General features: G+C 51.3%; 1 protein-coding gene across 8 annotated transcripts in view; it reads right to left on the bottom strand.

The window, feature by feature from the left end:
* The window catches only part of RGS3 (regulator of G protein signaling 3), a 132,323-nt gene that overhangs the window by 94,213 nt on the left and 21,170 nt on the right, over nucleotides 1–16,940 (bottom strand). For 6 of the 8 annotated variants that reach the window (XM_070595113.1, XM_070595114.1, XM_070595112.1 and 3 more), the window contains 4 exons: nucleotides 10,885–10,935; nucleotides 9,005–9,063; nucleotides 7,880–7,974; nucleotides 6,816–6,884 (listed from right to left, as the gene is read on the bottom strand). In XM_070595113.1, coding sequence (XP_070451214.1) covers nucleotides 6,816–6,884; nucleotides 7,880–7,974; nucleotides 9,005–9,063; nucleotides 10,885–10,935 — 274 coding nt within the window. Of the gene's footprint in view, nucleotides 1–2,783; nucleotides 3,830–6,815; nucleotides 6,885–7,879; nucleotides 8,076–9,004; nucleotides 9,064–10,884; nucleotides 10,936–16,940 lie in introns of those variants that run through there. The other 2 variants (XM_070595115.1, XM_070595118.1) reach the window with 2 other exon arrangements.

Genomic DNA, 16,940 nt, shown 5'->3' with positions numbered 1-16,940 from the left:
GTTTTTGCTTTTTCTGTTCTCTTCTCTCTCAGCGCATCCCCAACTAAGACCCCTTCGGAGGATGGTTTAATAGCTATTAATAAGAAACAACGTGGTATTTAGACTGGAGCATAACCCTGATGGTGGACTTTAATTTCTCAGGGACCCACAGAGATGAGGGATTTGGCTCATTCTGCAGAAGGCACAACATCAAAGGCAAAGACTGCATGGGCACTCGACTCCCCAGAGATGTGCCTCCCTGGAACTTGGTCTAGGGGGCCCTGAGCGAGGCCAGTGGCTCCAGGCCGGGGTGCACACAGAAGCCCCTGAAGAGCATGTCCAAGTCCTGTGCCCCAGAGCCCACTCCCAGGGATCCAGACCCAGTAGGTCCAAGACGGGGTCCAGGCATGCATGTCTGGACAAAGCTGTCGAGGAGTCCTGCAGGGCACCCGCCCATGCCTGCCCCAGTCAAGGAGCAGTGGTCTAGAAGGGGTCTATAAATACATCTTGTTTGGATGCTGCAGTAAGAGTGGCAGTTTACCACCTGACAGTCTTAAGCAAAGCAAGACTGGCTCCTCGCAGGCAGCCAACCCAAGTGAGGGGCGGGATGCAGGACCCTCAGAACTGGCGCACCTGGCCGTGCCTCCCCAGCTACTCTCACTCTGCTGCTCCGGCCGGCTCTCTCTCCCTGTCCCCACTTCCTGTAGCCTGGGCTCCAACCACTGCCCCCTCCTCACTGCCCCCTCCCATCACAGAAGGCCATATTAATAATCTACCCAGAGAGAACAGTATGGTCACCCCAGTGAAGCGACCCTTCCACATCCACCTTTCCAGCCCATCATTGAAAACAAATGCTCCTCCCCACTGGGAAGTGGCCAAGTCAGCACTAAGGGAGGGGCAGTGACTACCACAAGCGGCAGCCACTGATCTGAGCCGCCATTCCAGGAAAGCCTTGTCAAGACTGTGCCCAAGTCCTCACCACCGATTTGACTTTGTTTGTCAACCCAGCTGGGATCCAGGTGCCCACCCCGCCTGGCTCTGCGGTTTTCTTTCGCCCCGGGTATGGCTGTAACTCTAAGTCTCCAGGCAGGATGCTTCAGCTCTAACAAAGGTTGCCTCTCCCTGCTCCTGAGTAAGTGGAGCTCTCATTCCCTGGTACTTAGAGAATGCTAAATGTTTCATAGCCTCCAGCGAGCTTTGCTTCCTGCTAACGGGCCTCCGATGATTTCATGATAATTCAGGCAGAGTAAATCGTCACAATTAACGTCTACAAGCAGGAACCTCTCTCTAAGTGTTCTTCGATTAGCTACTTCCTAAGCCTGCTTTTGAAAAATCTTTAGAGGAAGAAAGACTTCTTTTAGATGCACCCTGAGTACATGACAATATACCGGTCAGCTTACAAACTCGGGAACCAGTGCTCACCTCAGAGACTGTCTGAAATTTCTCTAGGCAGAAAGTTCCAGGGGTCAAGTCTTGGTTACTTCTGAGTGCCGAACCCTGAGCTCAGGGCCTGGGGCACTCATTGAAGGCTTGATAAACGGATGAATCCATCATGCCCGTGGCCGGCAGGCACTGGGCAAGGAGCCGCAGCATTAAGGAAACAGACAGGCACGTGGGAATTTAAATAGCAGCTCAAGACAGCAATACAAGAGATGTCACCAGACAGGGCAAGACTGACAGATGAACAGGGCAGGCAACAAATGCTGAAAGCTCGGGGAAGCAAGAGGCAGTTTAGGGCTGAGATGCTCGAAGAAGGCCTAAAGAGTTAAGCCAGAGAGAATGGAAGGAAGAGCATTTCAGGCAGTGGGAACAGCCAGTACAAAGGCTCAGAGGTAAGGCGTCATGGAACACTCATGCGGAATAGCACTTGGCTCAGCCTCCTTTTGAGTATAGGGTTACGAGACCCACTGCCACACGAAAATGCATTATTTTGAGGGAATGCGCTTTAGTTCTCTGTCTCGGGGGCCTTAAACTATTTCTGTTACAGGATTACACCATCTAATCTCAGTTTATTCTTAATTTGATGGCTTCAATTGAGGACATATTTTTCCATTCCTTTTTTCTTTCCTTAGGCTCAGTCCCCATCTCTGACCACAAGCTTTCTAATGCTATGGCACTACACTTGGCACTGAGGTTCTGTTTATGAAAGAGATTAGAGAGGACACTTAGGGTGCCCAGCACAGTAGGTGACACATGGCAAGCAGACTCTCCATACAGGTAGGAACGATTAGCATAAAAGATTATGTTCTTCAAACATATGTGAGTGTGTTTCTTTTTTTTTCTAACTTGGCGTGTAACATTACAATTCTCTCTAAGATTGTTCTCTGGCCACAAGTCCTGAAAACACTGTGATTGATACTAGAAGCTTCAACCTGGATTACACTATATCATCCAAAAAAGTTTTTAAATAGCTCAGTTCCACAGTCAATGATATTGAGGTACGATTAATTTTTAAGCATGATAAGGGCATTGTAGTTGGTTTTTTAAAGCTATCTTTCAGAGATATATTATAGATGAGAATATTATAGATGAGATGAGATGATGTCTGGAATTTGCTCTAAAATAATCCACTGGAGGAGGGGAAAGTGGGGCAGGGGCATCAATGAAATAAGATTGGCCACATACGGATAATTGATGAATTATCTAGGCTGAGTATATGAGGGTTTATTACATGATATTTTCTACCTTTGTATATGTTTGAAAATGTCTAAAAACTCATAGAACCTGAAAGCTGAAAGAACTCTCAAAGAACACTGCATTTTACAGACGAGGAAACTGAGGCGCAGAGTGGGGAAGGGACTCACCCACGGCCTCAGAGTGACTGGGAGCGAAGCCACAATCCACTGCAGCTCTCCTCCGCTCCCACTGTGATCACCAGGACGAGCTGAAGTCGTCCAGCCCTTCCAGAACCATCTTGTTTCTCTAATACAAGGTCACAGCCATCACGGGAAGGATCCGGAGAACTCGTGAAACACATGCTTCTCTTTTATCTTCCATCACCTTCAAAATGCAACTGCCACATACTCAGCCGGATGATTCATATAAAACTACATGATAAATGCTATGGGAAGCAGTCCGAGGCCTGACGAACAAATATACTGACGCAGAAAGCGTATGGCTTTGGAGTCATTATCACCTGTGTGAGCCAGCCAAGTGTACCATAATGTGGTTACGGGTGCACAGATTTGGTGTCAGACTGCCTGGATTTGCATCTGGTTTTCACCAAATCCTAGCTGTGTGACCTCAGGCAAGTTACTTAACCTCTCTGTGCCTCTGTTTCGTCACCTGTAAAACAGCAACAATAATAATATCTACCTTGTATAGTGTGGTGAGGATTAAATTAGATAATGCACGGAATGTGCTGAGATTGATGTCCACACACAGTAAGTGCTTAATAAATACAAGCTGTTAAATAACCTCAGGCAAGTTCTTTAGCCTTCATAAGCCTCAGTGTCGCTCAGAGAGGGATAATAATAATTCCTACCTCTGGGGTTGTTGTAAGGATTAAATGAGATAATGTATGTAAGGTGCTTGGCACAGAGACGAGTTCAATAAAGGTTTGTTTCCTTCCTTCCGTAATTGTCCTTCACGTTGCTAAGTTGAATGTCCGTCCTTCAGAGAAGCACAATTTGATTTGAGCGCGTCCAGCAGAGCAGAAGTTTCCTGCCATGGCTCCATCTGCCTCCTCCGGCTCAGAGGCCTCCTCGTTCAGGGACCGACCAAAACTACGCCTCCCGTCGGCTGAGCCCGTCTCTGTGGCACTGGCAGCATGGGCAGGGTCATCTGTTCCCAAAGCAGGTCTGTGTGAGGCCGCTCTGTCCCTCTCGAGCTTTGGGTCAGGACTGTGACCACGAGTTCCACTGTGTTTTGTTTAATAAGGACTCTCACTTTCCCAAAATAGGCAACAAGTGGAGACACTGCCTCTGTCACGCTGCCTGGCTGGTGCTGACTCACTTTCCCCAGCCTCACTCTCCTTTCCAAAACCCGGGAGCTGCCTCGCTGGCGGCTTCTCCAGCAGCCCTCTGCCCGGCCCGGCTCGCCTGGTCTCCGGGGAGGGCGGAGGGCGGTGGAAGGAACAGCAGCTCCCCCAGCTTGGCCTCTGCCCCATAGCGCCTGCTCCACTCCTCGCCTCCACCCGTGGGCTCACCACACGTCCTCCTGTCTCTCTGACACTCCTCCTCTGTCCCCTTCAGGGCTCTCCCTTCCTGTGCCCATCTCTCCAAAGACGGTATCCTGACCCTTGGTCCTTGGCCTTCACTGTCTTCCTGAGCAGGTCTCCCCTGCGCAGAATTTCCTCCTCGGTGGTCAGGGCTCCCACATCCCTCTCTCTCCTGAGCTCCAGGTCAGCGAAGGCAACCCTCCCACACAGCTGTCACCAGCTGCTCTCCAGGCACCTCCACCTCACCGTGTCCAAAGCTGGTTCCCCTTCCCTCCCGTACACTCTGGCTTAGCTGGGAACCCCACGCACTCCCCAAGAGTTATCTGGACTTCTCCCACTGCACCCACAGCCCAATCACCACTAAGTACTATTGATTTAACCTCCTAAAGATGTCCTGGGCCTGGTTCTCTCTTCTCTATCCCTAAACCATCTCTCTCACGGACCACGAGCATCTCCTAGTTCCTCCCTGACCTTCCAGAGACCTGCCCGAATGACAGATCTGGAATACACATCTGTCATTCCCCTGCTCGACACCCTCCAGTATCTCCCCATTGGCAGATTCCCAAACACCAAGCCGGCTCCATGAGGTTCACCCCGAGGACTTGTGCAAATGCAGATTCCCAGGCCCTGCCCATGAAGATCCAGATTGACCCAATCTGATGTGGCACCTGGGAACCTGCGTGCCTCACAAGCATCCCAGGTGACTCTGATGCCCACCCAGGACTGAGAACCATTGGCCCTTAGGAGAAAACCCGCACTCCAGAGAAAACCCACAGGACCACCCGAGCTGTCTTACGCCAAGCTCTTCATCTTATCTCAGCCCCTGCTTTGTAGTTGACCCTCCAGCATCACCGAAGAGTCTGCAGGTCCCTCCCCTTGTCTGCCCTACCCTCTGCACTCTGCTGGTTCTTTCTTCTGTTCTTTTCCACCAGGAGGCAGCACTGTATGGTGTTGAGAGTGACCACTCTGGGGTCTAACTGCCTGGGCTCCCGTCCTGGCTCTATGTTCACTGGCTGCGTGACTTTGGGCAAGTGACTCTCTTTCTTAGCTTCAGTTTCCTCTTCTGAAAACTTAAGACAAAAACATACTCCTCTTAGAGGTGTTTTAAAAACTAAATGAGATGATGGACTGCTCACCCCTGGCCTGTGGACAACACGCAATAAATGGTTGCTCTTGTGATCAACGTGATGTCCTCCTCTTCACCCACACCCTCAAGTCTCTATCAGTGATCCTCTGGAGAGCCAGATAGTCTCTGAGGGACCCCAGGTGTCCATAGCACCTATAACAAGTTGCCACATTGGTACCCAGGAAATGGCAGCTCAGTGAATGAGGTCTATAGTACCCAAAGCCCATGATAAAAAGTGGATGCTCCATTAAAAAGGAAATCCTTCATTATCAAGGTAGAATAAGGCTCAACTTTAAAAAGCATACTAGCTATAAAATTGAGGGTACTAAAAAGCACCAAAGCCAAAAATATTTTCTGGGTCTAAGCTGGCGAGTTGAGCTGCGTTTCACTCACCTAGGCGCTTCTGCGGTCACCACTTGGTTCTATGATTGCTCGACAAATGTTACTGGCCACAGGCCCTCCCAGATTTCTTGGGCTGCACCAGCCGAATGAGCTCCTGCTGCTGCCAGCCGGCCACGGCCATCAGTCAAGTGCCCTCAGCCCCCTTCCTCAGCAGCCAAGGCCCACCCTCACCTCCCCAGCATGCCTCCCCTGCTCTGTACTGGCCACCATCACTAATGACCACATCTGGCCTCCCACGTCCTAGGCTGCCTGCCAGATCAGCCTCTTTGAATTCTCCTACACAACCCTTCTGCACCTCCTAAACCGGCCTCCTCGTGGCAGCCTGAGTCCCCCATGCACATTCCTGCCTCCTTGCCTCTGCTCATGCTGTGCCGCAGCCTGGAACGCCCTTTCCAAACTTCTCTCCTTGTCTTAGTCTTCATCTCGGCCCCAAGTTCAAAATCCCTGTTTTTGCATGAAGCCTTCTTTGATCACGTCAGCCCACGATGAACTCTCCCCCTTCCCTCTTACTGTCCTATTACTTATTTCATTCTTTTATTCATTCAACCAATATTCACTTAACATCTACGTGCTAGGCACTGGGTAGGTGGTAACTAAGAGAGAAATGAGCCCATTTTTGTTTGTTTGTTTTGTTGTTGTTTGTGTTCTGAGGAAGATTGGCCCTGAGCTAACCTCTGTGCCAATCTTCCTCTATTTTATGTGGGATGCCACCAGATCATGGCTTGACGAGCAGTGCTAGGTCCATGCCCAGGATCTGAACCTGCAAACCCTGGGCCGTGGAAGCAGATCGCGTGAACTTAACCACTACACCACCAGGCCAGCCCTGAAATGGGCCCATTTTCCATGGAGCTTCTATTCCTGTGGAACTGAGCCTGCGCGTGTTGTTACTGTAATTTGTCACCCTGCCGTGCCCGGTGTTCCCTCCTAAAAGGAGAGCAGGATCCCGTGCAGGCTGGTTGGCATCCCCGACTGGCCACCAAATGCACTCAGCAAACGCACCTCGGTGACACGGGGACCTCGGGGGGCAGGGTGGCAGCCTCTCAAATTCAGTGTTGCCACTACCACACATTTACCCAGCAAGCACTGACTGAGCCCCTGCCGTGTGCTGGCCGCCTGGCTGCCACCCACGAGCTCAGCAGCTCCCCTCACCTGGAGTCACCTGCCCCATTGCACACAGTGACCAGAAGGCGCTTCTGTTCATCTTCCTCTTGGACAGGGCTGCAAAGCAAGCCAGACGGTCAGAGTGTTAGTCAGGCTGAGCCCCAGGCCGGACCCACGGCGTCCGTCATAATTACAAAATTTGGAAATAACCTAAACATCCAGCCATAAGGAGCTGCTTAAATAAACTGGAGCACAAATAGCGTGGGAGGTGAGTATTTACACGCATAAAAGAGTTTACATTACATTGTTGAGGACAAAAAGGAGGTTACCACCCAATATAGAACAGTTCCATTTTTGTAAACACACACACAGACATACACACCCACACAAATTCGAGATCTAAAAAGAAAGAAAACCAGGCGTGTCCATGAGTAGTAGGGCTGCCGGTGTTTTTTCTTCTTTTTGCTTATCTCGATTTTGTCTTTTTCTACAATAAGCAAAATTATCTTGAGTCTTAAGAAAAAAAACCAAAATATTATTAACTTTCACTAATAGGAAAATACAAAATGTCCATTACCTTCCCATTGGTCCCAGAGTTCAGGGATGAGGGAAAGAAATAATAACAACAAAACAATAATAGCTAACCCTCTGTGTTATGCTGTCTCATTTACACCTCAGCTCTCTGAGGCTGGTCCTTATTATTAGCCCCATCCTACAAATAAGGAAGCCGGGGCTCAGAGAGCTCAGCAAGTTTGAAAAGGGAGGAGGCAGGTGGGAAGCCAAAACATCCTTCAGCTTGGAAAATTCCTCCTGCTGAAGCAGGCAGCTTGGCCCGGACACAGTGGGAAAGCGCCTGCTCCACAGGGGCTGCCAGCCTCAGGCTGGGCACTGTCGTTTTGAGAACCAGCCAAGTGCTCCCTTATCACTGCGGACCTCGCTGCCGGGCCAGGCGCCAGGGATGCAAGGACACAAGTGGATGAGAAAACAAAGCCATCCTTTAGAAGTCACTGCGTTTCTGCTTAGATCTTGTTCTAGATTTGGCAAGCAGGTCTGTTTCCAGATAAACGCTCCTTCCCTCTCCCCTCAAGGGCTCGGCTGCCCCGGACTCTTACAAGAAGAAGTGCTCCTGGAAGACTGGGTCTCTGCAGCCTGGAATGGTCTGCGTCTTCTGACGGCGTATTCGATTATCTTCGGGGATCAAAGAAATCTTGAATTGGAGAAAAGCGTTAGCTGCTCTTGGGGCCATGGAATCACCTGACGCTGCCCATCTCCAAGACAAAGGCTTCCCCGGGGCTCCTTCAAAGCAGCCTTGGCAGAGGACAGAGTGGAGTCCTCAGTCAGACACTGGGAAAGAATGGGGAGCCCCGGGCTGGGTGGCGGCACAGGGCACCATAGTGGGGGGTTCCAAGAAGGCAGCCACAGGCCCAGCCAGAGATGGGGTACAACTTGACCATCTCTGCTCTTCCTCCAAGCGGAGAAGTTTCTCTCAAAGCACAAGGCCTCCTTTCTTCTAAGTTCCCAGCAGCTGCTGAGGGCTCCCTTCACAAGAGGCTCCAGGGCCGCCTCTGCCAAGGCCCCCGACCCACGCTCGCACCCTCGTGCCTCAGGCTCCTGCCCTGCTCCTGACCTTGCCCACAGGGGCCTTTGACCAGCCTGGGGGCTTCGGGAAGAAGGCAGAGGGGTACACTGGGGCCTGCACCTGGCATCCTGGATGCCACACTGTGGGAGGCACCCGGCCTTTGGCTCTGGCTGGAAGTAGGGCCCCCGCCTCATGGGGCCTCTGTCTTCACTGCAAAGGCCCCACTCAGATGGATCTCTCAGCTCTCAGAGACACTCCCCCCACTCTACCTGCCCACCCTGCCTCTAGATTTTGGCAGGGGATGGGTGAAGATTTTGCTTTTCATGAGTAGGCCTGGGACTGCCCAGGGATTTCTGCCATCCACAGGCCACTGTGCCTACCTCTGTGGATGATCAAGATCACCCATAAGATTCCAGCTCTTGCAGGAAGCCCTAGGGACCAAGCCAGGCTGAGGGAAGGGGTCTATCCTAGCCTGGGGCCTCTTCATGGGCCTAATCCTAATAAATGCCTACTGACCAAATGATGAGGCAGCAGCTGCCACCTCAAATGGCCCCAGGCCCACATTTGTGCTGGGACCTTGGGACTCAGTCCAGTGATGTGGTCCCTCACCACCCCCCATCGCACCCATACCCACTCCCACCTCCAGCTCACCACATACCTTCACATAGGGATCACAGATGCCAGGCTCTCTGCTCACCAGGCCTTTGCCTTCTATGACTAAACAGAGAATTAAAATGTTGGGGTGGGTGGGAAGGATCATTACCAGGCCCTTAATCTGCATAACAACCCTTGGATATTAACCCCTCTCAGGTCCCACCATCTCCCTCACTCAGAAAGCACCGTCACCAAGGCATGATAAGGAGCATTCAATTCCCTGAATGTTACAGCTGGTGGAGAATGTAAAATGTATTGAGTCCAACCCTTCATCCAATGGGAGATGAGGCTATGAGGGGAGCCCACAGTCAGCAAGAAACTTGCCCAAAGTCACACATCAATGGAACAACAGAGCCGGGTTTAGATGTCTCTTGACTCCCAGTCCAGTGCTCCTTCCACCACACAAGACTGCCTCCTGGGATGGAGGGGCCAAGCTGGAGGACTTACCCTGCACAGAGAGCTGCGCCGTGGGCAAAAGCTTGGCTTCCAGAAGCAGACAGACCCAAGCAGGGATCCCAGCCCCACCACTTACCAGCCATGTGAGCCACAGCAAGCTGCTTCACCTCTCCGAGACTGAATTTGCCACTTTTTAATGGGTTAGCCATAATAATGGGTTATGATGATAATAATACCCACTTCCCGTGTCGCTGTGTTGGTTAAACGAAATAATGTGTCTAAAGGGCTCAGTAGACTGCCTGACAAATAGTAACTGCTCGGCAAAAGTTTGCTAAAGAAAAAAATGACACATAAAGGCTAGGGATAGGTTCAGGTGGGGTGCAGGTCTGGTCATGAAAACAAGCCCGTTTGCCCGAGGTCTACAGAACTCAGAAGCTGATTTCAGAAGCCAAGCCTCTTTTCTATTTTCCTTTACGTCCAGTTCTGATTGAGCACAAGGGCTTGGCTCAGACGGAGCTCCCGGAGTCGGAGGTGTGAGGCTGGGCAGTCAAAGGAAGGAGTGGGAACAGGCTGGAAGGGATGAAGGGCCTGCGCCTGGGGTGAAGCCAAAGCAAACTGTGCAGGACAAATGGCGTGGTGAAGCCAAGACGCATTTTGCAAAAACTGTTTGCACAGCTGGAGTCTGGCTCTGGCGGGCAAAGAACCCCGCTCTGCTGGTCCTTGGGAACTTCACCTTGGGTCCCTCAAAGCCAGGACCGGAGGCCCCCAGGCGCCTGCTGGTCTGCTCTGCCCGGTATCCTAGTTACTGTTCGACGCGCATCCTCCCCTTCGAGGGCAGGTTCTGGAGGGCAGGACCCAGGCCTGATGCGCCCCCACCCAGTCTCCCTGGCCCAAGTGGAGGTGAGGAGTACGTGGCCCTTCCCTCCCTGCATGCCCAGCGTGGTGGGGAAGAAAGAGCCTGTGTGGCCCAGGGTGACACATGTAGTCAGGGCTGTGATGAGACACAGAGAAGGAAGTGACAAACTCAGCCCAGGCAGGTGGGTCTGGGGGTGATTCCTGGAGGGGAAAACACAAGGCAAAATGAGCCTTCCTTCCTGAGTCTTAATGATGATGAAGGGAGGCTGGTTTCTTACAAAATCAGAGGGAGGGAGAGTTATTTTTCAAAAGGAGTTCAAAAAGAAGGCTGGCTATTCCAGACATAAGGAACAGGGCGTGTAAAGGCACAGAGGCAGGAGCCAGTATGATGCATTCAAGAGGGGTGCACATAACGGGACAGAATGGGGGGGAGGGCGCTTTTAGCAGCAGAGCCAGAGAGGCTGGAGGGCTAGGCAGGGCCTGCTAGGCCAAACAGAAGAGTCCAGGAAATGGGAGCCAGGACAGAAGCTCGGTAACTATTTGTGTGCTGGATGGAAGGCTGAACACATGGACAAATGGGCAGGTGAAGTGTAAAACCCTCTGGATGTCCGAGAGGACCCGCCCCATACTCACTGTGGAGCAGCAGAACCCGGTCCTGGGCATCAATCGCCAGCTTCAGCTGACCTAAGGAAACAATAACAGAAACAACTTCACCTCGTCTCCTTGTTGGAGTCATGGTGTCGGGAGTGCTCTTTTGTTCCTGTGAAGGGATTCCAAGATTCATACAGTCTCTGGCTTGGAAGGGAGCTCTGAAGCCATCTAGTTCAGCCTCCTCATCACATCAGGAGTCCCTTCTGCAATACCTTCACCACTGGTTTTCCAGTCTAGGCTTTTACCCCTCTGGGGATGGGGAGCTCACTACTTTACAAGGCAGCCCACGTTGATGCTGGAGACCTCTCACTGTTGGACAGTCAGAAAAGTTGTTGCACCCACATCATGGCGAGCCTAGATTGGAGAGTTAAGGATCCTGGGCCTCGGTCAGGAGTCCATAGTGGGTGGGGGGTCAGTCAGCCAAGGCCCTCCAACCATGACAGACAACTGGCTGTGTTCTGGGAAGGCGATAACAACACAAGGACATGGGACAAATGAGTTTGGAGAAAAGTAAAAGAAAAAAGGCCAGCTGCAGGCAGAGAGATCCTTCAAGGTCAAGGCTATCACCCCTAACCCTTCCACTGAATCCTGACCTCCTTAGAAAAGCTAAGGAGGTTTTCTATGACCTTGGCACATGCTGCTCAAAGTGTGGTCCAAGAACCAGCAGCATCAGAAGCATCTGGACAATAGTTAGAAATTCAGACTCTCAGGCCCCACCCCAGGGCTACTGAATCAGAATTTGCCATTTAACAAGATGCCCCGGGGAGCACATGCACATTAATGGATGAGAAGCCCCGACTACAGCACACCGAGCATGTCTCTAAGCCTGGAAAGGCCCTCTTAAGCAAGACACAAAATGCCGTGGCCACAAGGGAAAAGACAGATAAATCTGACTCCATAAGATCTTTTAAATGTCTGTTACAATTAAAGATATCATAAACAAAGTTATGAGACAACACAATAAAAAAACAGGCAGAGGACATTGAATTGACAAGACAAAATGGCCAATAAACATACGAAAAGACGCTCAACCTCATGGAGATCTGAGAGAAGCAAACTGACAATAAAATACCGTTTCCCACCCATGTGATCAGAAGATAATCTAAAAGATAATGTCAAACATTGGCAAAGATGTAGGAAAACAGATACTCTCATACCCTGTTGGAGGTAGCGTAAATGGAGGGTAATTTCTGGCAATATCTGTTAGAATTTAAATGTGCATACCCTTGGACCTAGCAATTCTACCTCCAGGTAACTATCACAGACAAAAACTCATGTGTGAGCAAAGGCTGGCGCTACAGCAAGGTGCAAAATTGGAAACACCTGAAATGCCCATCAATATGAAAATGGCTAAGTGAACCATCTAGAGCTGTGCCACGGAATAGTGTGGGCTGTCACAAAGAAGGGGGAGATCTCTATGTCCGGGCATAGGAACATGACTGAGACAAGTTTTTAAGTGCAACAAGCAAATCGCCAAATGATACATACGGTATATATTTTTCTCTGTGTGTGTGTGTGTTCTGAAAAGACGCGAAATTAAAAGGAGTGACCACCTTTAGGGAAGAGACTGGGAATTGGAGGGAGGGAAGTCGAGAGGAATTTCTATCTACCCCTACTGCAATTGTTTCAACAATACAAATATACCTGTGAGTTCTAGCACTTTTATAATTAAAAATAAACTAAAGAGGAAACAAAGAAAGAAGAGAAGAGGAGAGAGAAAGAGAGGATAGAAGAGAGAAAAGGAGGAAGAGAAGAAGGGAAGAAGAGAAGGAGGAGAGACGAGGGGAAACTTAAGATTATAGAAGGTTCAGGGCTGGAAAGCAGGTGAACAATGAGGGGCTGGATGAGGTTTTTCCCCTGGCTCCCTATTTTTGTTTTTTTTTAAAGATACAATATAAAAACAAAATCAAACACCAGGTCATCCTCACAGACACCCAACGGGCCTGCAGCATGGGCAGAGGAGAGGACCACACTCCTCCTCCTCAATGACGTGTTGAAAAACCTCTCAATCCAACAGATTCCTCCTAGAACCTCAAGACGCCGCTGAACTCAATCCACCCAGCAGACACACATTGGGCAGGCAAGGCAGGCAGGGCGGGACCTCCCAGCCTGCAGCGACCCTACACATCAACCAGAGAGCTTCTGCATCTGCTCCATCCATGACAACCCTGTCTAGCAGTCATCCGCCTCTGCTTGATCACCTCCAGTGACAGGGAGCTCACTTCCTGCAATGGGAGCCCTTTCCCTTTTGAGATAGCTCTGATTGTTCAATGCTCCAACTTTATTGAAGCAAAAGTGGCCCCTCAGTAACTTTCACTAAATGGATCTCATTCTGCAGTCTCTGGGCTCTCTCCTCTGGACCAAAGTCTAAAGTCCTTCCATCGCTCCTCATGGCACACCGTTCCTGATGACATCCCTCCCCATCTCAACTGTTCATCTCTGGACATGCCCCATGAATTGGGATGGTGGCTGGGCCCTGGGCTTTGTTGCTGGCTGGAGGAAGGGCAGGCAGGCAGGGTTCAGAGAACAGAAAGGAAGGAAGCTCTGCATCTCATAACTCCGCAGCAGTCCACCAACCACTGCGACCTGGCAACCATCTGCTCCATGCACCTAGGGGAGTTTAAGCTACAGCCCCAAGCAATTCAGGCTCCAGCAAACCCTGGTCCAGCTCTTCACCCATCAGAAATCCCTGCCATTCTCCTGCCCAGGACACCGATCTCAGAAGCCCGAAGGCAGGTTCCGGTTCCAGCCCAGACTCCCCTCCTGTCTCAGAGCCAGAGCGTCCAGGGCTGGGAGGTGGTGCTAATAATAGGTGTTATCGTGCTCTGCGAGGTGTGTTGGGATCAGATAACGCTGGAGAGGGAGGAGGTCCCGGGATGAAAGACGCCAGGAGAATACGCAGTATTATTAGCTCAAGGTCTGAGCAATTACCACTTTGGGGCTCCCTAGAGCTGAGAAATCTCCTACAAAACTGTGCCCAGCCCAGTGAAGGGTGGGAGGGGGAGGGTGGAAACAAGACAAACAGCAGTCATGGATCGGATCTCATCAAACCAAGGCATCTATGTTTAACACAAAACATTTTTTCTGAAACTATTCCCAGTGCAAAGCCAGCTCTGGCCCAAACACATTTAGCTTCCCAAAGCCATGGAAACCACTGCGCTGCACAACAGTATCACCTACCAACGGCCCCTTCCCAGAAACCAGGGTGCAGAAACCTCTCAATGCAAATGGTCACTAATGCCACTTGACAAACATCTGCTGGACACCTGTACGTGGCTGAGCGATGGGCAGATCTGAACAGCCTGGTGCCTACCCACAGGGAACTCATGGCCCAGTGGCTAGCATGGGGGCATGGGCAAGGCCAAGGGTGGAGCTGGAGCGGAGGATGGGCCTGGGAAGAAGACTGACTCGGAGATCAGATGAGTCTGCACAGCTCCAAGCAGCTCCCCTTCCAGGCCCTGCCAAGCAGGTCTCCTGGGAGGGCCAGGGTGCCCTATACCCTGTTACAGCAGAGAAACCAAACCAGACCAGGCTCCAGGCCCCCAGTGCAGGACACACCCCACCCCGGCATATCCTAGGGCTCACAGATGAGGGCAAGATGAAGAATGAGACCCTTCCCTCAGCCATGCCTGTCCCCTCTGTCCTCTTCCCTTCCATCAAATGTCTGAGGCTCCTGAAGGCATCTTGCCCACCTCCTCATTTGGTAGCTGGAACAGTCATGCCCAGAGCTGGAAGGTGACTTGAGCGCAGAGTGACCAGGGCAGGCAGAGCTGGAACTGGAGACCAGAACTCTGCCCCGGCTCCAGCACACTTTCCTGTGTACCAAGCCGGTGTTCTAGAACACTCACAGCCCTCTGATATGTACCACTGCATCTGCCAATGAGCCCTGGGGTTCAGGAGCAGGCAGCATCAGACACAGGACAAGGTGCAGCAGCTTTGCTTGAGAAGCCAAGAGGACGCCAAGAGAGGGCAGCTCCAAGAAATGTCCCCAAGTCTAGAGAAATAAGCCAGCAGGTGAAGGGGCAGTCAGGCGAATCCCTGGGGCCTTCAGGTGGGCCAAGTACCAGCAAATCAGGCCCCTCACAAGCCTCCCAACCTTGGGTCTTGTCCACACCCCACTTTCTCCCCAGGCTCAGGGTGTGGCCAATGAGAGTGCTATGTTCAGGCTAAGGGGCCTGAAGTCAACCTCATCAGGGTGTTCAGAGGCCCGGGAGAAGGCATGTCCCCGTTCCCATGGTGCTGCAGTTGGGCACCAACTCTGTGTGCAAAGTGTTGCAGTGATGGGTGCCCAGAGAGGCTGCAGGAGGGCACCAGGGAGCCGGGGCCCAGAGGCAAAGGGAGAACAGACAGGGCCCCATACGGCAGGAAAAATACTGAATGAGAGGGAGCTTCCAAAAGTGCAGAGAAGGCAATGAACCCACATTCTGCCGGGCACAGGACTTGGGGGTTCAGGGGCGCTGTGCAAAAAAGGGCATGGAAGCTAAAGAACTTCAGTCTGGCAGGAAGATGAAGGGGCTCTCAGGACACAGGCAGCAAGGGACAAACTCAGAAAACGAAGCAAGGAGATAGGGGCCGCACACCACTGCTGGATTCAGGGTCAGCAGGATTGTGTCCTAGAGGGAGCCCACGGCACTCAGGGGTGTGCAGAGAATACAGCTGGGAGGGACCTGCCTGGCTAGCACAAAGCTGCAGCCATCGCCAAACCCCATTCACCCCAAAAGCAATTCCCCACTTAAGAACGGTCACGTATGGAAAGCCACTGGAAGGGGGATGATATTGGGACAAAGGTACACAGCAGGTCAGGTCTACACAGAGCCCAGCCAGCCACTACCACTCACAGACTTTCCCTCCATTTGTGGGGACAAGTCTGTACCTTAAGCCGTGTGTGCAGGAGGGCAGGAGGGAGGAGCCTAGCCAGCCGCCAGGCAGCCCCTCTCTCTGTGGTCCCCGGCTGCCTCACCCACACAGCAGGCCGCTTAAGGCTCAGAGAGGGTTATGCGTGTTTGCCAATTTCACTTTCTGCCCTCTAAGGGAGAAATGGGAGGCTGCCGCGGTGCTGGGAACTGGGAGCCACACAGCTCTGGGATGGAGCCCTGGAGAATTTCAAGTGTCTGTTGTTTGGAAGGGGGAGAATCTTGAGTTCCATTCGGAGGAGCAGCCCTGGCCAGTGACGGTGCCCGCTGGCAGGAGGGGGACCTGCAGAGCTAAAGTGAGCAGGGGCTGCTGCGGAGGGATGGAAATTACGATGGGTCCATCCCACCCCTTTCATCTGACGCTCTGCTTCCTGTGAAACCCGTGATGAATGTGGGCTCCCAAGCCGTCTTTCCTTCCAGGAGTAGATTGCTCTGGCCAGCATAAGTCAGCTAACATCTTGACTGCAACCCCCCTGAAAGATGGAACAAAATGCACCCAGCTAAGCCATTCCCAAATTCCTGACTCACAGAAATCAGAAGGGAGATAATAAATGTTTGTTTTGGTTTGGTTTTGCTAAGGAAGATTCACCCTGAGCTAACATCTATGCCAATCCTCCTCTATTTTGTAGGTGAGATGTCACCACAGCATGGCTTGATGAGCTGTGTGTAGGTCCGTGCCCGGGATCCAAACCCATGAACCGAGGCGGCTGAAGCGGAGTGTGTGAACTCACCACCAGGCCATGAGGCCAGCCCCCTGGTTTTTTAAGCCAACAGATATTGGGATAATTTGTTATGAAGCAATAGATAACTAATACATACCCATACTGCCTCTAGAGTTGGGTGACATAAATCTGATCTCAATTCTGAGACAATTTTTCAATTTTAAAAATTAAGAAAACATAGCTCTAAGGCAAATCAGTGTATTATGACTAAGGAAACAGAAGACTTCCCATTTTTGAGGTTCTTGATTTTCTTAATAAAGAATTTTGATAGATTCGAACCACATTCATTACTACTAAACTGCAAAATCTAGCATTGTCCCACATTACCCAAGGACAACTGAGCACATTCACGAAAATGCTTCACCTGCAGAGCAGACGTGTTTCTTTTACACACATTTGTTAC

The sequence above is a fragment of the Equus przewalskii genome, chromosome 26, assembly GCF_037783145.1.
Source record: "Equus przewalskii isolate Varuska chromosome 26, EquPr2, whole genome shotgun sequence".
Classification (NCBI taxonomy): Eukaryota; Metazoa; Chordata; class Mammalia; order Perissodactyla; family Equidae; genus Equus; species Equus przewalskii.
The sequence above is the reverse complement of the archived record's forward strand: the minus strand, read 5'-3'. Positions and strand labels throughout refer to the sequence as shown.